The sequence below is a fragment of the Alternaria alternata genome (genome assembly GCF_001642055.1).
Source record: "Alternaria alternata strain SRC1lrK2f unplaced genomic scaffold CC77scaffold_4, whole genome shotgun sequence".
Taxonomy (NCBI): Eukaryota; Fungi; Ascomycota; class Dothideomycetes; order Pleosporales; family Pleosporaceae; genus Alternaria; species Alternaria alternata.
Window position 1 is genome coordinate 980,135 of NW_017306193.1, and position 23,202 is coordinate 1,003,336.

At 51.3% G+C, this 23,202-nt stretch overlaps 10 protein-coding genes across 10 annotated transcripts; 6 read left to right on the forward strand and 4 right to left on the reverse strand.

Annotated features, from left to right (window-relative positions):
• Window positions 1–199: 199 nt before the first annotated feature.
• CC77DRAFT_1038391 (MBOAT-domain-containing protein) lies at window positions 200–2,520 on the reverse strand. Its single transcript, XM_018527108.1, has 4 exons — window positions 2,145–2,520; window positions 2,028–2,095; window positions 1,379–1,981; window positions 200–1,331 (listed from the first exon to the last, which is right to left on the reverse strand). Exons 1-4 carry the CDS (start codon window positions 2,416–2,418, stop codon window positions 363–365), a joined length of 1,914 nt encoding a protein of 637 aa, XP_018389375.1. The 5' UTR covers window positions 2,419–2,520; the 3' UTR covers window positions 200–362.
• A 197-nt stretch (window positions 2,521–2,717) lies between these two features.
• CC77DRAFT_1038392 (Actin/actin-like protein) lies at window positions 2,718–4,170 on the forward strand (the record flags this gene model as incomplete). The annotated part of the gene is made up of 2 exons (XM_018527109.1): window positions 2,718–2,769; window positions 2,825–4,170. 2 exons carry the CDS (start codon window positions 2,718–2,720, stop codon window positions 4,168–4,170), a joined length of 1,398 nt encoding a protein of 465 aa, XP_018389376.1.
• Window positions 4,171–4,204: 34 nt separating this feature from the next.
• Window positions 4,205–5,439, reverse strand: CC77DRAFT_1092118 (N-terminal nucleophile aminohydrolase). Its single transcript, XM_018529618.1, has 2 exons — window positions 5,182–5,439; window positions 4,205–5,118 (listed from the first exon to the last, which is right to left on the reverse strand). The coding sequence occupies exons 1-2, from the start codon at window positions 5,353–5,355 to the stop codon at window positions 4,462–4,464; spliced, it is 831 nt and encodes a 276-aa protein (XP_018389377.1). The 5' UTR covers window positions 5,356–5,439; the 3' UTR covers window positions 4,205–4,461.
• A 426-nt stretch (window positions 5,440–5,865) lies between these two features.
• CC77DRAFT_928958 (hypothetical protein) lies at window positions 5,866–10,478 on the forward strand (the record flags this gene model as incomplete). Its single annotated transcript, XM_018534082.1, has 2 exons — window positions 5,866–5,928; window positions 5,985–10,478. The coding sequence occupies 2 exons, from the start codon at window positions 5,866–5,868 to the stop codon at window positions 10,476–10,478; spliced, it is 4,557 nt and encodes a 1,518-aa protein (XP_018389378.1).
• Window positions 10,479–10,896: 418 nt separating this feature from the next.
• On the forward strand, window positions 10,897–12,576 carry CC77DRAFT_1084495 (DnaJ-domain-containing protein; the record flags this gene model as incomplete). Its single annotated transcript, XM_018529401.1, has 2 exons — window positions 10,897–11,055; window positions 11,117–12,576. 2 exons carry the CDS (start codon window positions 10,897–10,899, stop codon window positions 12,182–12,184), a joined length of 1,227 nt encoding a protein of 408 aa, XP_018389379.1. The 3' UTR covers window positions 12,185–12,576.
• On the forward strand, window positions 12,539–13,632 carry CC77DRAFT_1017587 (hypothetical protein). Its single transcript, XM_018524432.1, has 2 exons — window positions 12,539–12,967; window positions 13,033–13,632. Exons 1-2 carry the CDS (start codon window positions 12,787–12,789, stop codon window positions 13,521–13,523), a joined length of 672 nt encoding a protein of 223 aa, XP_018389380.1. The 5' UTR covers window positions 12,539–12,786; the 3' UTR covers window positions 13,524–13,632.
• Window positions 13,633–14,010: 378 nt separating this feature from the next.
• On the reverse strand, window positions 14,011–14,748 carry CC77DRAFT_639934 (hypothetical protein). The gene is made up of 2 exons (XM_018532571.1): window positions 14,545–14,748; window positions 14,011–14,493 (listed from the first exon to the last, which is right to left on the reverse strand). The coding sequence occupies exons 1-2, from the start codon at window positions 14,714–14,716 to the stop codon at window positions 14,126–14,128; spliced, it is 540 nt and encodes a 179-aa protein (XP_018389381.1). The 5' UTR covers window positions 14,717–14,748; the 3' UTR covers window positions 14,011–14,125.
• A 300-nt stretch (window positions 14,749–15,048) lies between these two features.
• On the forward strand, window positions 15,049–17,307 carry CC77DRAFT_1006164 (exodeoxyribonuclease 1; the record flags this gene model as incomplete). Its single annotated transcript, XM_018523397.1, has 3 exons — window positions 15,049–15,061; window positions 15,108–15,255; window positions 15,309–17,307. 3 exons carry the CDS (start codon window positions 15,049–15,051, stop codon window positions 17,305–17,307), a joined length of 2,160 nt encoding a protein of 719 aa, XP_018389382.1.
• A 1,237-nt stretch (window positions 17,308–18,544) lies between these two features.
• Window positions 18,545–19,917, reverse strand: CC77DRAFT_1084499 (hypothetical protein). The gene is made up of 5 exons (XM_018529402.1): window positions 19,582–19,917; window positions 19,375–19,535; window positions 19,197–19,314; window positions 18,861–19,133; window positions 18,545–18,798 (listed from the first exon to the last, which is right to left on the reverse strand). The coding sequence occupies exons 1-5, from the start codon at window positions 19,670–19,672 to the stop codon at window positions 18,653–18,655; spliced, it is 789 nt and encodes a 262-aa protein (XP_018389383.1). The 5' UTR covers window positions 19,673–19,917; the 3' UTR covers window positions 18,545–18,652.
• A 697-nt stretch (window positions 19,918–20,614) lies between these two features.
• On the forward strand, window positions 20,615–21,921 carry CC77DRAFT_639981 (hypothetical protein). The gene is made up of 2 exons (XM_018532572.1): window positions 20,615–21,414; window positions 21,471–21,921. The coding sequence occupies exons 1-2, from the start codon at window positions 20,778–20,780 to the stop codon at window positions 21,818–21,820; spliced, it is 987 nt and encodes a 328-aa protein (XP_018389384.1). The 5' UTR covers window positions 20,615–20,777; the 3' UTR covers window positions 21,821–21,921.
• Window positions 21,922–23,202: the final 1,281 nt, after the last annotated feature.

A 23,202-nucleotide genomic window follows, 5' to 3' on the forward strand; every position in this document is an offset into this window, starting at 1 on the left:
TTGTCAAACACCGAAGCGGGACCAAGCAACAGAAAAGTTATAACATGGCTTACAACGAAGGTGCTTCCTGTATTCCGTCCTACGTGAGCAAGCGGGAGCTAGGCTGCTTGCTTTGTGAGACATACTGAGTGCTTTGACGGGAAGCAAACATATGCTAAGAGTTAGGAGAGGGAGAAGACGCGAAGTACTGTATCACTATGTAAGCTGGGAAGATGTCGAGAAGAACATGAGCCTTATGCATATCTCTAGATGTCACGAAAGACGTGAAGCATCAGCTGCGGTGATCACCAGCCGAGAGTAGTACTAGAAGGGCAACCCGAGTAACATCTATCTGTACAACCAATCGAATAGACCGCCGAAGTCTAACACTTCATCTTGATTCCCCTCCTCTTCTCTCTCTCCCTCCATTCGAACATAAACTGCACACCGGTGAACAACGCGCCACAAGCCGTAGCAAGGAACATCCAGCCAGACCATGTCCCCACAATGCCACGAACCAAGTCCTTCAGGCCGTCAACTCCTAGCGCAAAGCCAACGAGATTGGCTGTCATGAGCATCAAGATCTCAAATACAGCACCAACACCGCATAGCCAGCGGTACGCATCCGGGCTATTTTTCCACTTCCTCGCGGGGAAAATGTATGAAGCGATAATCTCTGGGAGGACGAAGAGCGTGACAAGCCAACCCCACATGAGTAATCGAAGCTGAATGTCGTGCCAAATTGCTATGAAGGTAAACACGGCGAGATAGTTTCCAATTGACCTTGCCTTGCCCCACATGCCTTCGCCTCTGTTACCACCCAGCGGGATATAGAGATATCTCAAACTCCACTTATTGAAGCTGCGGTGCCACCCACGCCAAAAATACATGACGGAGTAGTTGTCAGACATGCATCTGACCATGTTCTCGGGAGGGTCAATGCCATCCATCAGCGACCAGAGACGGAAAAAGCGCCATGGGATGAGAAGCTTGAGCCAAATGTGCTTCAGGTTGAAGAAACCCAGCATACTAAGCTGGGCTGGTGTGTACTGGGACCAATCGGGTCTGGCATGGAAGATGGCGACCATGTACATGTAATGAATCATGATTTCCATGGTGAGCAAGACAACAATGAAACGAACAAGGTAGAGGGTGGTTCGCTTGGTAGTGATGCTGTGAGGTTTGTATCGGCATTGAGCGATGTAGTCATTGAAAGTAATGATGGGCCCAGCGAGGTAGAGAGGCGAGTACATGGCATAGGCGAAGTAGTTGCGGAACGTATAATCAGTAGGTTTAGCGGGTATAGTGACTCGGTCCCGCTCGGAGAGATTGGAAGGGTCGAGTTGTTTCTTCTTGATGTTATTAGCCATATCGAACTAAGGTAGGGTGGGTAAAGTACTTCAAGGGGACTACTAGTGCGGGTGTTTAGACTCCAGTAATAGTCAAGATTGAAGCTTATCAAGCGAAGAATGGTGAAGTTGAAAAGGACTTCCCAACGGGGTATCAGACCGCCGTAGCTGTCCAGAGTGTGACCAAAGTTGGATGTTGGCTCGCCTTTCTCGGACACAGTTGATGGGAGGAAAACCCCGAGGATATTGGCGTATGAGTATCCGTCCGAGAACTCGTTCGCAAACAAAGTGCCTACATTGAAGATCCATGTGGCAGCTGGTACATACTGCCGCGGAAGCTTTGTTCCGATACAGTAGTTGGCATATAGAATGGCAAGGATCTTGAACGCAGAAAAACCATGCAGAGCAGCAAGGAAAACGGCAGCAAAGAGAAGGTCGAAGGAAACGCGTTGGTTCATGCGGGCATCTGCTGCAGCACTGGGAGTCAAGCCCATGGTAAGACCTCCAATGGCTGATGAAGAGCGGACTTGAGTATATGTGTCGGCCCTCCAGAACGAATCATAGGCCTTGCGCAAGATAGGATGAAGCACAACAACGATGAAAAGATAGGGAATGTTCTGACGGAAACCGCCATATTGAGCGTCAGTGTTGTCCTGGAAAGTCAGCCTATGGCATGTGATAGCTAGTGATGTGACATACCACTTTGCGTCCAGGAATCCAACCATCAGACAATAGATGGTCGAACTTTGGATAGTTTGGGTGAGATTCTACAAACAGTCAGAATGATCTACCCTCTTTCTGCTATGCTGTACGAACCTTGAGACACATCTAGCACCAACTTGAACATAAAGAACACGCTAGTCAGAATGACCACGTAGTAGAAGTAGAATTCCGGTGTGTTCCATAGTGGGGGATGGCTTCTGTTTTCTGGGTTCTTGCTCCCGTCTCGACCATCTTTGACTGGTACTGGCCCCACGGGATCAAGTTTGGCCTCCTCGAGCGCCTCTTTCGGGGGTGCGGTGGCTGGAACAACGAAGCGTGTATCAAGGGTGTCCAGCGAGTAGAGCTGGCGAATGAAATTGAGCACCATTGTGTTACCTAGACTATCTTTTCATCTTCTGATGTTTGAATGGCTCTGCATGTACGTCGCTGACTTATGCGGAGTGGAGGCGCGGGGGACAGGTGCGGTGACAGAGGCCAGGCAGGTCCGCAACCTCGACTTCAACTTTTGGAGTTCGCGTCTGGCGACAGCTACGCTCCAACACCAGCACCCGGCCCCCCAACCACAACGCCCGAACAGTCCCAGAGACAGACAATCACGCGTCAATTAATCTCTGACTATACCACCAAACTTTTACCACGATTTGCGCATTCCGATAATCGCGCGCGATGAACATCCCCAACGCATCGACCGCACCAGCTGCGGGAGAATATGCTGGAGGTACGTGAAGCTCCACGAAGCTTCACGCACAGCGCATACTGATTGATATGTGTAGATGAGGTCTCCGCGATCGTTCTGGACCCCGGATACTCGACCGTACGCGCTGGATTCGCTGGCGAGGATGTGCCCAAATCCGTCTGCCCTTCCTTCTACGGCCAGACTTCCTCCGGCGAACACCTCTTTGGCGAGAACGCGATACATGCACCGGTCGGCGGCCTAGATATCAAGAATTACTGGGGCTCGGATGGCATAGTAGAGGACTGGGATACCGCGACCAAGCTGTGGGAGTATGCGATTACGAGTCGACTCACCGGCGCAAAAGCGACCGACCCTACGAAAAACGGCCTGAACGATGGAAACGGCGAGAACGAGAACGGGGAGGGTATGGACGTGGATATGGACGCGTTAGAGAACAACGAGAAGCCTCTGGAAGACAGCCCGCTGCTCGTCACAGAACCAGGCTGGAACAGCGCAAAAGCACGGGAAAAGTACATTGAGATTGCCATGGAGGACTGGGGCACGCCAGCTTTCTTCCTACAAAAGACAGGTGTATTGGCTGCTTTTGCATCGGGAAAAGCGTCAGGTATTATCATTGACGTTGGCGCGTCGCATACATCGGTCACTCCTGTACTCGATGGCATGGTGCTGCGAAAGGGCGTACAGAAATCGCCTTTAGCAGGAAACTTCGTTTCCGACCAGATACGAACGTCATTCAAGCAAGCCCAGCCCGAAGTACCACTGACACCACACTACATGGTCAAGAGCAAAACGCCCGTCGACGCCGGCCAACCCGCTCAAGCAACTTACAAGACCTTCGAGACGCCACCCACCGACTCGTTCCGTCTGAACGAAGAAGAGCGCATTCTCACGTCCTTCAAGGAGTCGGTTGTAGAAGTCTGGCCTGGCCCCGGTCGCTTCAGCACGAACGAAGAACTCGCAAAGAGCATGCCTGGTCGACCCTTTGAGATGCCCGACGGCTGGAACCAAGTCTTTGGAATCGAGAGGTTCCGTGCCGCTGAAGGCCTCTTTGACCACAGCGCCGCGCTCGCTAGCGAAACCATGCCCGCGCCGAAGCCCGAGCAGACGATCCCAAGACTTGTCCAAGCCGCAGTCCAACAAGTGGACGCAGACCAGCGCCCTCTTCTCCTGTCCAACATTGTCGTGACGGGTGGCTCAACACTCCTTTACAAGTTCAACGAACGCCTCAACTACGAAATCAATGCCATCTACCCCAGCACCAGGAACAAGCTCATTGCACCGGGTAGTGTGGTGGAGAGGAAGTACGCAGCCTGGATTGGCGGCAGTATACTGGCTAGTCTGGGAAGCTTCCACCAGCTGTGGATTTCAAGGAAGGAGTACGAGGAGCATGGTGCTGGCATTGTCGAGAAGAGGTGTCGTTGAACAATAAAATTTATAGACGACGAGTACACGATGGGAAAGGACGTAGATGCTCGACATGTTGCCTGCAATGAAGGCCTCGGATCCATTCTGTTTTGTTAGGTAGCGTAATACTTAAAAGATGCCATGACTGAACATTGTCCTCATTTGATACTCGCTCTGCATGTCTGAAATGTTCATTGATCGTCATCATATTGCCTTGTAGCTATTCGGCTGAGGTGGTCCGTCTTGAACCCCGTTTAGGTGTAATAGTACACATTCATGTTCGTAACGCCATGTCACCTACACCCCTCCCTACGAATCTATGTCCATCGTCTCGGCTGTTCCGGCTACGTCGCCATCCTTGAGCTCATGTACGGTAACGTATTTGCTGATCTCCTCCTTTGTGATGATCTTCTCGTTCAGCACCGCCGTAGTTCCCCGCTGGAACCTGTAGTTCCTCTGCTTGGGCTGTCTGGTGTTTGGTGTCTTGTAGTTCCTCATCAATGTGGTCTTCTCCTCTGTGATGACCGCCACGTCCACGTTGCTACCTGAACCCAGATCGTTCCAGATACCTGCCTCGATGGCGTTTGCGCAGAGTGTGACGGCCTCCTCCCTTGTCAGGTTTTGCTTCCACTGTGTCTCGAAGACGGACATGGCGGCCAATGAACCCGAACCCATGGTGACGTACGGCAGCTTGTCGGTGGAGCCATGGGCGTGGACGGTGAAGAGATGTGCGCCGGTGGGGTCGACACCCGCAATAACGAGGTAGGCGCCAATGTGACCTTGGTGACGGAACAGGTGCTGCTTCAACATGGTCATGCAGGTAACGACGCGGGGCTTGCGGCCGGTGGAGAGGGCGTGCAGTTCGAGGTTGGAGGAGATGATGGCGGTGGTGAACTCGGTGTCTGCGGCGGTACCGGCACCGGCACACCAAATGTGAGGGGAGATGTAGTGGAGTTTCTCGCAGTTCTGCAGCACATGTCAGACCTATGTCCACGGTGATTGCTGCGTCTCTGGCAGGGACGAGCCTACCTTGTCTGCTACGATGGGGCCGCTGGTGGCTCGTGTGTCTGCTGCGATGACCACGCCGCCGTCAAAGAGACATCCGACAATGGTTGTTCCTGTGCTCGTCGCCTTGGGCAGCGGGATGCCCTGAGCGTGGAGAGCCGCATTGCGGTTGTGGTTGGAGAAGTCGAAGCCGCCCATGGTGTTGTTGCGAAGCTGCCGGTAGAGTCGTGGGGGTGGTTTGTTGCAGAGACGGCGTGTAGCTTGGTGTGTGTGTTGATGGCGCGAGTCTGGTCCGGGGGTTGTGTAGGCGGCGGCGGCGACGGTGAGGTTGCGTAGCTGTCGTGCCTGGAGCTTGGAGGTAGGCTTGGCGCGGCCATGCAGCTCCACTAGCTCGGGAACTTTCTCAGAACAACAAAGCGCGTCGCTTCAAAGTGTCGAGCTAATGGTCGCATGCTTGTCGCTCACTGTCCAGAGCGCCAGGCACATCCTCCTTACATCACCGCCGTTTCAATAGTCTTCTAGTCTTTGGAACGCCTTCCGCCTAGCCTATAGCGGCCTGTTTGCTCTTTCCCAAAACACATCAACCCTGTTCACGCGCGATCGCGCACGTTCTCCGATGCATATATGAATAAGCTGAGAACTCCTACGCGCGACACCAAGCCGAGCCTCCTACGCGCCAGAACCTGTTCGGCCTGCAAGTCTTGCAGAATGTCTAAGATTCCCGCGCCGGCTGTCGAGGCTGGGCCTGAGGTGCCAGAGGTCGAAACTGAGGTAGCTATAGCTTGCACCACACCGACATGCGACAGTACTGACTGACAACTACACAGCATCTTGGCTTCAAAGTCCTCAACCAAGGCAAACAAGGCCCCAAGAAGGTCAAGATCCTGCCCCAGCCATGGCCCACCGACAATCTGCCTCCCGCTTCCGCCAACCTGCTCTCTGTCGCCTCCAAACCCGGTCTTCTCGCTGCCGCCGGCCCCAACGCCCTCGTCATCACATCCACAGACACCTTGCGCAAAGCTTTCCAGAACAAGACCATCGCCGATGCCATCGAGCAACCTGATGATCCGCGCCTCGAAAACCGCGACATTGATGTAGTGGCAGATTACACACCTGACATCAACATCTCCACTTCCAACCTACGCCATGTCGCATTCTCCGCCGATGGAGACTTTTTGGTTACGTCCGATGAAGCTGAGGGCGGCGTGGTTATCTACGGTGTTGCGGATGTTGTCAGCCGAGGCAAGAGAGATGCAGACAACAAATTGGCAACCGACACGACTATTCGAGCACTCCTACCGAATCCCTCTCCTGATTTTGAACAGTACTTCGCTATTGTCCTCGATTCCGGCAAGCTCGAGATATGCGACGTGGGAAGCGGCGCCAAAAGGACGATCCTAGAGCACGATGTCAACTGCGCCGCTTGGAGCGCGCGCGGAAAGGCTGTCGTCTCTGGCTCCACTGACGGCACCTGCGCTATACACATGGCCAATGGAGAGCTCAAGGGCGTCATTCCTCGGCCTCCGGACGTGGATGAAAGCCACGAGGCGACGGGCGTGTCATGGTTGAAAACTGCAGAGTTCCTGGTTGTGTACTCCGTCAAGAACCAAGACCAGGACAGCCCCGAGCCCAAGAAGTACAGCGTCATACAATCTACCAAAGACTGGAGGTCTTTCACATATCATTCTCTGGCCTGGGATCCTCTTCCCGAAGCATTCGAACCTCCACGCCGCCAACTCCCTGCACGCATCTCGTCCACGCGCCTACAAAACTGGAAGCCCGATCTCGACGACATGCTCATCATCACCTCCTCCCATGCAGATTCCATTGCGATCTTGGCCTCGACCAGCAGCAAGATCTCTCCACATCAGGAGAATTGCAACGAGCTCATGCTTGTCAGTGTCGACGACACCAAAAAGGCTCAGGTACCGCGAACGGCTTATGGAGAGGACGAACTCGATAGCGTCTTCATTGGTGAGGCACTGGATCTGTCTAGCAAGGAGAAAATACTGCGTCCTATCCCTGCCTTGGAAGAGATCAACGAGGCGCCGTGGCCATTGCCTGCATACATGGCTCTTACTCACGAAGGTCTTCTTTCAGCCTGGTGGGTTGTCTGGAACAAGTCTATCGAGGCTGGCGAACGCTACCCTGGTCTCATTTTCAACAGCGAAGCTACCAAACATTCATCATCGTCAACTCCAAGGGCTTCTACTCCTGCGTCAAAACTTCCCATCGCTACCTCTACCCCCTTCAGCAAGTCCGTGGGAACACCCGCAACTCCAGGAACGTCGGGCATTCCCGCATTTGGTGGCAACACCGGAAATGGCTTCAGTACACCAACTCCCGCTCTGATGAAGCCCACACCACCTGGCTTCGGAACGCCTGGATTCGGCACTGCTGCTACGAGTCTACCTGCCCCAACGTTCGGTAAGCCTGCACAACCTGCATTCGGCGCCCCGTCTTCAATCGGTAAGCCTTCTCAGCCAACTTTTGGTGCATCTTCTCAACCTGCCTTCGGTGCTGCCTCGTCATTTGGTAAGCCTTCTCAGTCGGCTTTTGGAACACCGTCCGCTGTGGGTGCTGGTAGTGGCTCCGGTTTTGGAGCAGCGGGCGGAATGGGAAACAAAGCATCACCATGGGGAGCACCTGCACAATCTTCAGAATCCAAGTCCAACCCCTTTTCGGCTGCTGCTGGTGGCTCATCTGGCTTTGCCAAGTTTGGAGGTGCTGGAGGATCGAGTTCCTTCTCGAGCTTTGGAAGCAACAATTCCGCGCAAACAGGCTCAGGTTTTGCATCGCTTGGACAAGGGCAACAAAAGTCAGGCTTTGGGGGTCTGAAGACGGAGCCAAGCTTTGGCTCTACTGTGACTGTTGGCTCTAATACTGGATCTTCACTACCCTCCTGGGCAAACACACCTGCACAGCAGAGCAGCTCAATCTTTGGACAACCAGAAAAGTCTTCGTTCAACACAGCCTCATTCGAGTCTAAGGCATCTGATAACAGCGACGCGAATACCGACCGAAAGAGGGATGAGGCTACACCCACCCCACAAGCTCCAGCATCACAAGGCCTCTTTGGCCTTGCAGGTGGCTTCAAGCTCGGCACCACCTTTGCTAGTGACGGCACGGCTAAGGACGATCCAGCGAAGCCTGCGGCTCCTGCCAACGGTTCATTCTTCGGTAGTGACTTTTCCAACATGCTAGGAAAGACAGATATGAAGCCGCCAGCTACCCCCGCGAGTGAAGCTCCTCCAAATTACGTCTCAACCACTCCGGCATCGCCACCAAAGTCGAAGCCACTATTCCCCAGCGATACTCCTGCAAGAGAGAGCGCGACCCCCAAAGCAGCACCGCCTGCACAAGAGGCCGCCACCCCTGCGGATGACGCACCTTTACCGCCAGATTTTACCAAGGCTAAACCATCCAAGGTTGACGACGCGCCTCTACCTCCGGACTTCATCAACACGAAGCTACCGAAGTCGACTAGCGACGATCTGCCTCCTCTTGCTGGCAGTCCTGGTGTTGAAGTAGAAGCACCCAGTTCTTCCGTCGATGTATCCCCTATTGACAACGAAGATGAGGATGACCACGATGATGACGACAATGAGGAGAGCGACGAGGATGAAGATGGGGACGAGCAAGACTCTTTTGACGAGGATGAGGATGAGGATGAGGATGACGTTGAAGAAGTCGATGAAACATATCCACCAAACAACGCGTCAAAGTCGCAGCCTACGAAGCCGTCTGGCTTTAGCTTGCAGGAAAGGATGGATCAGTCAAAGAGCTTCTTCCCTCCTGCACCGACTCCTCCTACCATGAAATCCGGCGCCACATCCCAGTCTGGTAGCAGCGCTTCACTTGCCCAGCCCTCCTTGTTTTCACAGCCTTCTAGACCCGCTGTTAGCCAGCCATCGTTTGGAGGCTCATCGCTGTTTGGGCAACAACCAGCCAAGGGTCCCAAGCCCGCAGTGCCTGCCAAACCGAATTTCCCACCCCCAGCGAACCGCGCCCAAGACCTTCGCTCGCCTAGTCCAGCTCGTTCAAGCTCAGCGTCTCGTCCTCGAAGAGAACCTCTGGTCGCACCGGGTGCTTCATTAAGCTCATCTATGCTTGGGTCTAAACCACCGACGCCACAACCACAGTTCTCCGATCTTGAAGATGAAGAAGATGAGCGGATGCGGGCACAGCTTTCGCAGCCGATCGAACCCAGCCGGAACCTGGAGGAGTTTGTCGCATACCAGAATTACAGTGGTGGCAAATCACCTAGCAAGACCGGCCACGCCGCTCAGATCGAGTTGATCTACAAGGACATCAACGGCATGGTGGACGCGCTTGGCTGGAACGCGCGATCTATCAAGTCATTCACACAATATCACCTACAGCCTCGGTCCGACCACACAATCGGTCGACGTATGCTGGATGATGTCCAAGACGAAGGAGCTCATGGCTCTTGGTTCGAGGAGTTCACCCTGTGTGAGATCCAAGCCTTACGTTCTCTCGAAGATGAGCTTGAGCGAGAGCTTGATGCTGGACGAGTACAAGACGTGCTCTTCAAGCTTACACAACTCGCCCGCTTACTTCACGACAAAGCCAAGCTGATGACTCGTCTTAACGATATCCGCCGCCAGATCATCAATCGCAAAGACCCCGAGAAGGCAGAAGCACTCCGTAAGGCGCCGTTGCCGAAGGAGCTTGCGGACGGGCAGAAAGCCCTGCGTAACGATTATGCCCAGTTGTTGACATCGCTACGTAAGGCTGAAGACGCCGTCGCAGTTTTGCGCTCACGTCTAGCTTCGCACAACGCCCAGAACGGCAGCACAAAGGCGGTGCCATCTATGGAAGCTGTGAAGAAGACAGTCCTTCGACTGGCCAGCCTAGCTGAGCAGAAGAACAACGATATCCTCGTCCTTGAGGCACAGATGCGCAAGATCGGCCTCGCAGACTCCAGCCGTCCTTCCTCATCCTCCTCACGCAACGCCGGCACACCCCGACGATCACGCGGCACAGATCTGCGCCGCAGCATTGCCGACACACCATATGCTACGCCACCTACCAACCGTAACAAGATGAGCTTGAGCGAGCTGAATCGTCGTGCTCTGACCCCAGACGTTGAGGCTACCCCTACACCCAGCAAGGGCTATGGCTTGTTCTACACGCCCGAAGGCAGCCCGACAACAGGCAAAGAAATTGCACGTCTAAGCGACCTGGTTGACGACAACATCGACAGCTTGCGACAGACTGCCAGGACGAGGAAACAGGTTGCCAAGGGTCTCAAAGATGCGCTTCTCGATCGTGGAATCAAGGTTACTAAGGTTAATTGAAAGGTGTGTTTGTCGATACAGGTGTTGGATTATGATTGTGTATGATTAAGCGTAATTGTTATTTGGGACGTTTGGATAGCGATTACATGCATATGGGACTGAAAAGGAAAATGTAATACATCTTGCATAGATGGAGTGAGCAGTGCAAATCATGGGTTCTCGCTGCGGTTTAGTTGATATTGACTGACATCGAATCGTTCTCACTCTCGCTCTCGCTTTCTCTGGCGGTCTGCAAATGGGCTGCAGTGGCACGGCGCTTAGAAACCACAGCCTCGTCCAGGCTGCAGCCTCAATTTCCTCATAATGCTGAATGTTTCTAGCATTACGTCTCCATTCAATCCTAATCTGTCTGCACCAAACATTTTAGGATGTTATGACTTCCAAGGGCTTTCACTATAACAGCTAGTCTGCGCGAAAGATGGCTCACACCGTACCCACACACGATTACTACGTTACCTTAGAGGTGCTACCTACTGCACTTCATGACGAGATCAAGGCATCGTATCGCCGTCTCGCACGATTGCATCATCCGGACAAAAACATCGGATGTCAACACGCGACTGCGAAGACCCAGCTTGTAAGTATCGGTACAGGGAGGGAGTGCATTAGTACGTGTGCAATGTTAACACTAGGTGCAGATTAATGCAGCATGGGAGATCCTAGGAGATGTAGACAAGAGAGTCGAATATGATCGAAGCCGACCACAGCCAAAGGCGCCATCATCTGGCAGTCGATCTGGTCCTCAACCTACGTCCACCCAACAACCGAGGTATCAAGCATCCCCTTGTCACGACACAACAGCTCAAGACGAAGCACGTGCGCAAGCAGAAAGCGACAGAAAGCGACGAGAGTGGCTAGAATTTGAGAGATACCAAATGGAGCAAATCCGACGGTCTCGGAATATCGTCAAGCCCCTCGTGGCCGAAATCGACCGCCTGAATGCCACAATTGATGAGAATCGAACAAGATTAGCGAACGATGTTCCATACGCCTGGAATGTTTTTGCATTCTTGAGCAAAAGACTAAGTGACCAAGAGAAGAGTGAGATCAGATTGGCCTCCATCAACGCGGACAACGCTATTCGGATCAAGCAGATACCCCTAAATAAAGCCACAGCACAACTGAATCAGCTCTGTGACCAACTCGCACAGCGACGCGTTCAAGAAGAGAAACGTATAGCGGCTGAGAAGGCTCACAAAGCAAATATAGAGCGGCTTGCAAGAGAGAGGGCCTACGAGGCACTACGCCAAGAGCAGGCAAGACAGCAGGCTGAGCGGAACAAGGCTGCCCAAGAAGTGGCAGAGAGATTCCGACAACAGCAAGCGGAGCAAGCAAGAGAATCTGCAGAGCGCGCGAGAAAGGAACGTGCGGCTTGGGAGGCAATATTGAAAGCCTGTCAAGAAGAAGCACAGGAAAGACTTAGAAAGCAAGAAGCAGACAAAGAGCGAACCAGAAGATCCAATGAACGTAACGCAAGCTTCGGTAACTGTGACCACAAGCTTTGGTGGAACAAAGTTGAAGGTCATCACATCTGTGCGCATTGCACCCGACCACTATTCAAGTTTGCAGAGCAATGTCCCAGCTGCAACACTATAGCCTGCGCGTCCTGCCGACACATCTTGAAAACAGGAGGCGTTCCATCTGCATACAAGAACGATGGACATTGGAGTACGGGACATGCGCGGCGTTGGAATCGCAGGGGCTGATACATTGGTAGTGCATTCCTTTGCGCATGACTTGGATTGAGGTATTCATTAGCACTTGTGCTTGAAGCGTACTTGGAGATGCGCAGAGTCAGCGATGGGCTTGGAGTACGAGTTGGAGTTCTTGTTCTGTGCGTCGGGGGTATCAAGGTGTCCGATCGGCCATTGATGGAGCTCTTGCCCATGAAGACAATATGCGGCGCTTTTTTTCATCTGACCGTTTCTCCATATCTGAAGTGGGAATCTCTACTTGACACCGATCTTTTGGCCGTAAATTGTTTGCTTGTAGACACCAGTCTAGATATGTCCCGGACATGGAAGAATGCAATGAGCCGACGGTGTCTGAGTTCCCACTTCGTTCGCCAACCCCGCTTCGCATCTTCTCACTACGTCAATGTGGGATAAAAGGCTTATCATACGCACGTAACATATGATACTCAGATACCACTGGGAAACATCATCTCTCTTGTATTTTTCTCCTTCGTTACTATCCTGAACTCCATACATCAGACACGAGTTCTGATTGGCATTTTTCTTGTAACCTGAACTCTCTCCCACCGCACTATACTCAGATAATCGTCGTCGTTTACATCCCCGAACACAAGATGTCTGGAAGCGTCACAGAAGTTGTTTACTTGCATATGAAGCCTGGTCTGGATCTTTCATCAGGCGAAGCGAAAGAAGCATGGCAATCAACCTTGAGTACCATTGCCAAGCAGCCTGGTTGTAAGGCATTATACTGGGGTCGTCAAGTTGAGAGCCCGGATACAGTCCAGATGCTCGTAGGTATGTGATAGCCATTATGTCCCTGGTCAGCTGACCGCTATCATCTTCTCGCTGATCGACTATAGATTGGGAATCTATCGATGACCACAAAACTTTCGAGGGCACCCCGGGATACCAACCCTTCTTGTCAAACATTATGGAGAAGCTTGTAGCCAGCGGCCCAGAGATGTTCCACGTCAAGTTCCCCGCTGAATACTCTACATCCGACAACCCATTTACTATGCCCGTCACTGAGTGCATAAACGCCTACTTTCCGCCCGACTACCACCAGGACCAATACAGTTCCCAGTTCTCCAAATTCCGCGCTCAGGCTGCTGAGATGCCGCAGTCGGGAGCTAAAGGCGTTTTTGGCGGATGGAGTGTTGAGCCGCATCAGCATGAGAATCTGGGTGAGGGTGTCAATGGAAAACTGTTTGCAGGATTTATCGGATGGCCGGACGTAGAGGCACATATGGCATTTCGTAAGACTGAAGATTTTGCGAGGATCATCCCATTGTTGAGGGAAGGGCATAAGGGAATGAAAGTCTGGCATGTCGCGTTTCAACAATATAAATAGATCGGGTACAGTCATAGGATGGGTAAAGTGGAGCTCTCGGAAGATACAGAAAGGTAGTTTTCTCTGGGTATATATATGTTGCCGAAACTCCGAACGGAGCTGTAGCTTGATAAGAATTATGTTCGACGCTCCTTAGAGTGTAATTCTCGATTCGTCCCGGGTCATTCGTTCGCCATTACTGGAATTGTATCGATTGTTTTGCAAGTCCAAGAGCGCACCAGTCCTCTAATCCAGTCTCCAGAGAGTCCATCGGTACGTAGGCGATAATTAAGTAGTCGCTATGTGCTTGCTCGATACAAGCTTTTGAAGGACACTGCACGATCTGATAATGCGCAGAAATCGTGTGTGTTATGGAATCCGCACCCATGATCATATGTCATGGATACGGACTGCACATGCCAGGTTCGCAGAAATAAGATCGTAGGGCTGTTGATAGGCGCGGAAACCTCCAGGAAGTCTCGCAGAAACCGCCGCCTCCCGCACCAGCATCAGCGATCCCGAAAACCAAAAGCAATCGCCTGTCGCGCAATGAAACCACTAGAGCGTAGCATATCGGCCTTTTGATAAGCCTTCGGGGCCGCATTTGGAACAATTTCCAGCGCTCATGACATGCCCTTTGGTGGGAAGCTAGACTCCTTCTTGAAACCTCCTTTCGAGATCCTGGAAAATTTGAGCGTGGCAAGCTGCGCCCACTGGCCGTTCCACTCCTTCAACTTCCTCAGATTGATGACATCCTCGAGGTCCGGTACCCAGAAGCCAGAGGCATACTCGTCTTGCTCAGTTTTCTGGTTGATCTCCAACAGATTTTGACGTGTGCTTGGTGGCCGTCCCGGGCGACGTTCTGCCTTCAGTTTTGCCAGCTCTTCGTCATCGCGACCTAAGTAGTCCTCGATCATAGCCTGGATTTCTGATACACTGAGTGGTGAATCATGCTCTGTGGTATATGATTGGAACGATTTGACTCTCAGCACTATCACGCGTTAGCTATATCATGTCAACCTACTGGCAACAGTATGCATACGGTATGGGCGATTTTGGTGTTCTCGGACTTTAGTAAGGCGATTGAGCTTGTCATCTCTCTGCGCGGCGCTCTGTAACCGCTTTGTGTCCCGGCTGCCTTCATGGAGATTAGGGTTCTTGCCCTTCTTCTTGGTGATCTTTTTGTGCACCTTGTCGAGGCGATTGCTGACCATTTTGAATGTTTGATACTTTGTTTGGTGCTGGTGTTGGGAGTAAGAAATTTTGGATATCCATCGGCGAGTCGGCGACGGAAATCACGCTAGCAGACGGATGCGGACTAGAGCAGGTGTTAGCGGGGCGCGTTCCTGTCATCTCGTGTACCCGCGATCAATGACTGCTCCACACTTTAGATCGCGAACGCGCTTCCTTTTCTCTTGTCCTTTGTGTACTAGTGTTCAAGAGCTTCCCTTCTCCTATTGCCTGTTCACGATACCACCATGTTGCGGTAGTTGCTGCGTCTCAGTCCGTTGTATAGACCGGACGCGTGAGCGGCAAAGGGTACAAGATGGGCATCTCCGGTTGGTACATTCGATCACCCACCTTGCAATACTAATCCTGGAACAGGCCTTCTTCCACTACTGAAGTCGGTCCAGCAACCATGTAGCCTCAAAAAGTACGCCGGCAAGACGATTGGCGTAGATACGTATGGTTGGCTGCACCGTGGTACCGCAGCCTGTGCCGTCGAACTGGCGCTTGAGAAGCCGACAACCAAGTATGCACCGAATGCGGCGTACATGTGACGCTCACATGCTAACGTAGTCCTAGATATGTCGACTTCGTCATGCACCGCGTCCGTATGCTTATCCACTTCGGCGTCACACCCTACCTTGTATTCGATGGCGACAACCTACCGAGCAAAGCTGGCACGGAGAAGGGTCGAAGAGAGCGGAGAAAAGAGGGCAAGAGGCTTGGACTCGAACTTTTGGAAGTTGGGAAGACAGCACAAGCGCAACAGGAATTACAGAAGAGCGTTGACGTGACACCGGAGATGGCGCGCATGGTCATCGAAGAGCTGAAGCGAAACAATGTCCAGTACGTTGTCGCTCCTTACGAGGCTGATTCGCAACTGGCATACCTGGAGCGGAAGGGCATCATCGACGGTGTCTTATCCGAAGATTCGGACCTGCTCGTCTTCGGCGTCAAATGTCTGATAACAAAGCTTGACAAATGGGGAGAGTGCATCGAGGTCAACAGAAATCACTTTGCCGCCTGCAGGGAGGTTAGCTTGGTGGGTTGGTCCGACGCTGATTTCCGAAGAATGTGCATCCTGAGTGGTTGCGACTACCTACCGGGCATTGGTGGACTGGGCCTCAAGACTGCCCACCGCATGCTGCGGAAGCACAAGACTGTCAATCGCCTTGTCAAGGCTGCTCAATTCGACGGCAAGCTCAAGGTGCCAGCTGAATTCATGGAGTCATTTGATCAAGCAGAGAAGACCTTCCTCTACCAGTGGGTCTATTGTCCAGTCGCAAAACAACTGGTCAATCTTACGCCACTCGAAGAGGGCGTCAACCTTGCCGACATGCCTTATATTGGAGAAGAAGTACCTTCACATATCGCCACGGGTGTTGCCAAGGGTGAACTATACCCACGTACGAAGCTTCCGATAAATGTCATGGGCAACAGGAGAACTAGCGGAATACCTCTTGCCTCTTCTCGCAGGGCTTCAGCAGTTGTACAGACACCAGATGCGAAAGGCATGAAGCCTATCGACTCGTTCTTCAAAGCCAAACGTACTCCTTTAGCGGAGTTGTCTCCAAACTTGTTCACACCATCACCAAGTCAGCAAGTACTATTGGAACAGCAGCGAGATTCTAGTGGATGGGCTGCAGTACCTGCCCCAATCTCACGCTTGCGGCCGCATCCGCCAACGCCAAGTACGGCGCCTCAACCACCCCGACGTACGATGACTGATCCAACGGCCGGTCGACGATCGGTTCCGCATCCTTCTAAGAGACAACGACTGTGCTCCGATTCCGTTTCCGATACCCCTACTGCTGGCGGTGAGAGTATCGTCCGCAGTGAATTCTTCAAATCGTCCATACCAGAGCCGAGCCCAACATTACACCGAGCGAAGAAGAGTAGGAGAAAAACTGACCAAGATTTTGAGCTTTACTCAGATGACTCCATCCAGGAAGTTATGGTCGAGGTGGCTGATCTAGAAGAAGCTGCGACTCAATCCAAGAAGAAGCTACGCGTCTTCAGCGACACGCAGTCTAGCGGAGGAAGCGAATCACAGTCGACTGTCTTCTCTAGAGGCAGTACTGCGCAATCTCAGGATACTATCGGTACCCTCACACCAGCATCCTCACCGGAACCCGACTCGGTTTTCAGCACTGTAATGTCATCTCAGATGAGTGAACTGCGGACGAAGTTCACCTACAAATGTCCCTCGCCATCATTGGGTGTACCGCGAGCCAACAAAAGCCGTCCAAATCGTCGACCTGCTGAGGCATGGCAACCTACACCATCACCTCGAGAAATCACACCCACATTCGCTGTCGTGCTCGATGCAGAATCCATACTCCCCGGAACACCGTCCAAGAAGGATGGTGGAGTGGGGCTTGCAGACTCTACTTGGACTGCTACGGAAGCCGACGTAGTCATAGCTGCGAGCTCACCACCTCCTATGACGCCTGCCAAGAGAAGGAGATCATCATTGAAGGGGAGTGAAGACCTCCTTGTGCCAGACAGCGAAGCCGAAAGCGAGTGCTCGCCCCGAAAACCGATGTTCAACCTCAAGCGATTTGCATTTGCCGGTTAGGTTCACTTAGCGTTGCATGACTCTTAGCATATCTTTACAACGAGCGTACGACTTGCGGTATTGTTGGCGTTCTTGTAATTAAGCGCGTTTGGGTTGGTTTTAAGGCGCATTTCATCACGACCATGACAAGCAAGGATACACGAAGTATTGTGACACGTATCTTCATTTGTAGTATACCCTCAATACTTATTTGTTTAATGGCAGCCGGTGTATCTCTGCGCTTATGCATTCAATGCGTCTAATGCTCTGCATACACTGAAAACTTTCAACCCATGGACAAAGGGATAATGACGCCCACAGTTGTTACGTCGATGAAACTGGCTTCGACTTCCCACATCTCGAAACAAAGCATCCTATCGAAGTGATACAGTGATCATAGTACAACATCACTGAGCCTTTAACGTGGCATTGTTTTCGACCTTTTTGGTCACGTCTGGCTGTCAACTCCAGACAAGGCTACTTAGTATAGGCTGGATACCTACTGATGGACCAGAACTACAAAGTCATTCATCAAGCCTTGCTACACAATCAGGTTGTATTAGTTAACAGATACGGATATCGCGCCGCCAATACGATCCCGGTTCCGACATCTGGATCATCCCAGAAATCTAAAGCTATCAATAAACAGCATCATGCCACAGAAGTTTGCTTCCGTTACGGCCTCTACACGCACCCGACTCTTGAGAGAGGCGGCTCCGGCTTCACACAGTCTTAATGTGAACATGCACAAGAGGATGCGGCTAGGGAAAGGATTACGGACGAGGCAAAAGAGTGGAGAGGGACGAAGCTATCATGTAAATTCAGGTCCAGTGTCCAGTCCGAGCCCAAGGCTAAGAACGCGAATAAGTCTCGACCCCAAAATTGAAAGAAACTCAGCGCCACGGAAGTAATGAAGGATGTCTCGAACGAGACCAAATGTGGTAGAGTATCCAAAACGAAGGACAACAAGATAGTGCTTGTGCCTAAAGGGAACGAATTAGCAGACGTCTGACCCGAATTGATAAACTTTCTTCGCTTGACCTCGTAAAATTACCGATGAGTTCCGGATGTCGCAAACTAGAACAAAAGGTTTCCTCCCCTGAGCCGTCTGAGGGTGAAAACGAGATCGAGATTGACGACGACAGGATCATAGTTACGAATGCATCTCGTAGTGGTATGATAAAGGGTTGCAGCTACGGTAAGATGAGGATGGTCTATATAGGGCTAGGAGTAACAGATGGTTGAGACGAACGGTTGAATGAGTGACACCTACGTAGCCCAACATAGACAATCGCTTAAACGAGAGTAGAGATTCTTCAAGAATGCAGGAACCCCGGCTGGATCGAGCGAAAGTGTCGAAACAGCTTCAATCGAGTCTAGTAGCGACAAAGTCTTCGACAAACTTCCAATCGATGTGATCTTCATCCTCGTCATTGTCTTCGACCCAAGTCTTCATAGTGTTGTTGCGAGCAGTTGGGTGCACGAATGTGGTATTGAGCAAGGTATCGATTGCTAGATGTAGATCAGTACTTTTATGAACGATCATATGTCTCTGAAGAAGAGAGGGAACTTACGCAACAAGACTTCCATGCCGCTGGACATCCGGAACAGCGCAGACTGGGCCACAGGTTCAAGCTCAGAGCGCTTCTTTGTTGTGGGACGCACATCCGGAGCCCCGTTCTTGTATATCTTAGCAATTTGGTTGTTGATGCATTTACCGTGCGGATTACTGTAAGCCTGGCAGTATTGTACCCCAGCTGCGGCCGGGTTACCGAAGCCGACAATGAATTTGCATGGCTGACTATTGCAAGAGCTTCCGTAGTACTGTTGGATAATGCGACCTTGGCCTATATGTGAGAAGCCCGTTAGTTGAATAGTTGAACCCCAGCTCTAGGGAGAATTGAACTAACGGCTATTGTGCCTGCTGATGACACACTTGCTAACTTGCCCACCCTTGTCGGCGTCAGAAGTGCTTGCGAATGGATACTCGTCGCAGTTCTCGCCAGCTCTCGGATTGCCACCGCTAGTCTATCGAACAGTCAGGACATGGTTTTTGATCTGCATGCTTCAGAATGGATAGAATCTTACGCTGCAACGGTTGGGCCTAGGAAGACAGCCAGCCGACTTTTGGCGAGCTTTTCCAATATCACTATCGCGTTTTCCAGTACCTCCGTAACGATCATACTTCAGTGTTGCTCCAAATGACGGTTTAGTGCAGTAAGCGCCCCAGCACATGTTGTTGCAAATGTCTAAGCGACGATGAGCTAAGTTTGTACCCAAGGGGCAAATAGTTACCCTGCATGTTGTCTGCGCAATTGAAAATCATACCAGGCGCGGCGATTCCAGAGCCTATGAGGCTGGTAATGACAAGAGTCTTGAATAGCATAGCTGCGTACTAAGTAAAGAGCTTGAGAACGCTTCTGTGAGGTTTGAACAAGAACAAAGCCATATCCTTTATACTCATGTTGGCCCCATGGATCAACTGACCGTGTAGATCAACTGGGTGTTGCGATTCTTCTTACTTGTGTACACTGAAGCATGGTGGATCCAACCATTTGCATGAGATGAGAAATGGTGACAGAGTTCAGTCAAGGATTTGGAAGACATCAGTTGAAAAGCTTCTTGGAATTCATGAAGGGCCGTAATTGCCCCATTTGTACTCCCCGAGTGTATTGATGTAAAATGTACCATCTGATCTCACTGGTAAGCAAAGGTTCATGCTGACATTGAAGACACGAACTCGGGTCTTGCTGGAAGGCTGCTTACTTGTATATTCAAAGACCCATACCTTAGCATCTCGATTGATTGCATGATTACGAGGCCGATAGTAGCTCTGAACAGACGTTGCACTTCCTGGCCGTGGTTGCAGGCACATATAGAAATGTCTACAGAGATCTTACCTAAGATTGGTGAGCGTACTTAATCGGTGCCCTGGAAAGACAAGCAGTTTTCTACTACGCAGTCGAAGATCGACTTCCCCCATTGTACACCGATAAGCACCGAAATTCCACTGCCAGATGCGCTGATTGGAAACAAGACATCCTGAAAGTAGTGCGTGGCGTCGTAGGAGTGTAAGAAGGAACGAGACGGCGAATTCTATACATGGACGGGAGGCTCAGCCCGTAGCTGAGCGAGTCCGCATCATAGCCAGCCTCTGACATCATAGTTTGCGTCTACGCGCTTTCCTATAGTACCTTCCGAGCTCTGTACGACAGTCACTGACATTTGCCCCACTTGCTACCATCGCCACACCGTGCGTTAGCAACGGATGCACGACTCCAAGGCATCCAACACTAGGGCTGGAGTAACAATAAACAAACCGGTTCTGATTTCTTAGCTCGCCCCGCTGTAGTCCCTTCCCTTTCTTCGCTTGCGGTCGTCTGATGTGGCCCGCCTAAGACGGCTAGTAGGTCATTCCCACCTGCTCATCTACCTCTTCCGAGACGACTCCCTCTGGAAAACAAAGTACGCGCAATACTACCTACAACAACATGTCTTTTACTAAAGACATTGCGAAAACACTTCCCAAGAAGGCTCCCAACGCGGAACATCATCGCGCGACGCTAGACGGCTTGTCTCGCACCAAGTTCGCTATTTTCCACACAGCTGCTTTGAACGTATCGGCTCGCCAGCAGCTTGAAGAAAGCATCAACACGGACGAAACTAGTACAGGGAGTTCTAAACTTGCCCCTCAGCCAGACTTCAGTGGTCGCTCTTTACGAGACGTGTATGACTATTTCATCCACCTGCGCGATCAAGACGACACCATCCATCCACTATACTTCATAGTAGCCGACCAAGAAGATTTTAGCCGTAACGGGGTGGTGGTCGTTCTGCTCAACTCCAGCCAAGACGAGGAAGACATTGTGGGTGTTGGGCGCTGCAGCAGTGTCGAGGCGGACTCATGGGGTGCAAACATCGATATTGGTAATCAAGATTGGCTCGACTTGAAAGAAAAAGAAGCTGTAGAATGGGGCGGGGATGATCCGTACGGGAATGACGACGATAATGACGGTGATAAACCAGGTGTCGGCGCAACAACCTCCCAAGGCACAACAGTGCAGAGCCCAACGACTCTGACTGAGCCACGCAAGAAAGTGTACGGGTGGTATAGCTTGGTCGAAAGAGGTACTTCATGATTACGCTCACATATAACACCCTGCATGTTAGCTAATTCCGCAAAGCTGTACCGATCAACTCCATGCTCGAGCCGTCATGGCTTGATATGAGATCAGGAGATTCTCGATTCCAGATGCTCGGCAACTTCTATTCTTCAAACAACCCTTGGGATGAGATACGTGTAGCGCATCCACAGCAGTGTGTTTTCAGGCCTTCCGTCCATCGAACTCTCATCCTTGTTGCAGAGCACGATGACGCTAACGGCCCCGAGGGTATGACCCTCGCTCGTTTGAAGTGGGATGGCAATATTGAGGCAGTGGAGAATGCGAGCCCATCACTCATGCCGGAAATTGAGATAGTGGCCAAGGTGAGCGCGGGAACGGCTTTGGAGGAGGCCGATCGAGCGGCGCAATAACTTAGTGGTACTATCATGCGTGCATGAACCAAACTCTCTGGACTATGAGTCGCATCCGGAGGACTTTAGACTTTCGTTGTACCAGTAATTATGTTTGCGCATCATTGAACGAAGATGGTTAGCGCTATTTGATAAGATAGTGGTGGACCAATGGTCGAGTCAAGAGTGTACCGTTATATCAAGCTTGACACCACTGTCGTGTTACAGCTTGTCAAAAACAACATCATATGTAAGCTGGAGAAGTTGATGTCTCTCCAAGTATACTTGATCCTGATAAGGCTCTTGATTTCCATAAACATCAATGCGGTTCGTTGCACTCTGGTAACGTAGACACGAGAGATCATTATGATTTGTAGAAGAGTTTCACACTATTGTCGTCATCAACCATACAATCCTCGTCAAAGTGCTCTTCACTGAAGATAAAGCATTCAGGAATAGTGAAAGTCTCTTTAGGTCTGGTCCACCCGACCACGACTTGCACACTACTATAGTAATTGTGCTAGATATGGACCCAGACGCGGTGAGTAAGCGCTGAATGGTGAGCTCATTAAACTTTCTCTAGTCTATCTTCACTATTTTGGTGGCCGAAAGAACGGAAGCTGGATGGTTGAAGCGTCTTTGGCCACTGTAATGATAATCAACTGACAGAGGTGAGTAGGTGACCGTTGGTCAAGCTGAACACAAGTAATACGAGTCTCACGTCGATACTGTACAGCATGCGCTGTTGCTAATATGCTGAGCTCTTGAGCGGCTGACGTCCCGTGGTCTTTTGTTACGACGTCACAAGATGTCTGCATGATTACACTATCGTTGACGTATGGTCTTGTGCGTAGCATAAATCAGGTCTAGAGTTCTTTTTAGATCCGCTGAGTCTATGGAACATAATGCCCAACGTCTTGCACTGATGGAAGAAGTTGCCTTTACCTATTCATTCACTCATCATATTAGTGAGACTAGGTCATTGCGATTGCTTACCGACCTGTCGAGTAAGAGTCACGAACTGAAAGTGAAGGCGGATTGATACATTGAGACCTCACAGGGCAGGCCTTTTACCTCATACTAAATCTGTACTTGTCCTGGGTCTCTGATAACCTACAGGTATCCTTCGCGAGACAACGTCGACAGGTTCTTTGCACGAAACTTCACAGTCGGTATTTCCTAGCGAACAATCCGAGATGCCGCTATTGAACTTGCCCTTGGAGGTTTTCGAGGAAGTAATTGCGGCTCTTACGAATAAGGTTAGGCAACGAAGTGTCGTACAGTATCGACTCATCAGCAGTAAGTACTATACCGGCGTAAAGCTCAGCGATTTAAACAAGAAGCAGGAACATTCGCAAATACAATCAAGAACCAAATCCTTGCAGCCATCGATCCCACGGACC

What these genes read in the sequence shown, in the direction of transcription:
- CC77DRAFT_1038391 (XM_018527108.1), bottom strand. Translation starts at nt 2,418, where the DNA reads ATGGTGCTCAATTTCATTCGCCAGCTCTACTCGCTGGACACCCTTGAT. An exon ending in GGATTCCTGGACGCAAAGTG is followed by an intron (nt 1,982 to 2,027) that starts GTATGTCACATC and finishes CTGACTTTCCAG; the next exon opens with GACAACACTGACGCTCAATA. An exon ending in GCACTAGTAGTCCCCTTGAA is followed by an intron (nt 1,332 to 1,378) that starts GTACTTTACCCA and finishes AATAACATCAAG; the next exon opens with AAGAAACAACTCGACCCTTC.
- CC77DRAFT_1092118 (XM_018529618.1), bottom strand. Translation starts at nt 5,355, where the DNA reads ATGGGCGGCTTCGACTTCTCCAACCACAACCGCAATGCGGCTCTCCAC. An exon ending in GCCCCATCGTAGCAGACAAG is followed by an intron (nt 5,119 to 5,181) that starts GTAGGCTCGTCC and finishes CATGTGCTGCAG; the next exon opens with AACTGCGAGAAACTCCACTA.
- CC77DRAFT_1017587 (XM_018524432.1), top strand. Translation starts at nt 12,787, where the DNA reads ATGTCTGGAAGCGTCACAGAAGTTGTTTACTTGCATATGAAGCCTGGT. An exon ending in TACAGTCCAGATGCTCGTAG is followed by an intron (nt 12,968 to 13,032) that starts GTATGTGATAGC and finishes GATCGACTATAG; the next exon opens with ATTGGGAATCTATCGATGAC.
- CC77DRAFT_639934 (XM_018532571.1), bottom strand. Translation starts at nt 14,716, where the DNA reads ATGGTCAGCAATCGCCTCGACAAGGTGCACAAAAAGATCACCAAGAAG. An exon ending in ACACCAAAATCGCCCATACC is followed by an intron (nt 14,494 to 14,544) that starts GTATGCATACTG and finishes AACGCGTGATAG; the next exon opens with TGCTGAGAGTCAAATCGTTC.
- CC77DRAFT_1084499 (XM_018529402.1), bottom strand. Translation starts at nt 19,672, where the DNA reads ATGCTATTCAAGACTCTTGTCATTACCAGCCTCATAGGCTCTGGAATC. An exon ending in CTAGGCCCAACCGTTGCAGC is followed by an intron (nt 19,315 to 19,374) that starts GTAAGATTCTAT and finishes ACTGTTCGATAG; the next exon opens with ACTAGCGGTGGCAATCCGAG. An exon ending in CGGCATGGAAGTCTTGTTGC is followed by an intron (nt 18,799 to 18,860) that starts GTAAGTTCCCTC and finishes ATCTACATCTAG; the next exon opens with CAATCGATACCTTGCTCAAT.
- CC77DRAFT_639981 (XM_018532572.1), top strand. Translation starts at nt 20,778, where the DNA reads ATGTCTTTTACTAAAGACATTGCGAAAACACTTCCCAAGAAGGCTCCC. An exon ending in GTATAGCTTGGTCGAAAGAG is followed by an intron (nt 21,415 to 21,470) that starts GTACTTCATGAT and finishes AATTCCGCAAAG; the next exon opens with CTGTACCGATCAACTCCATG.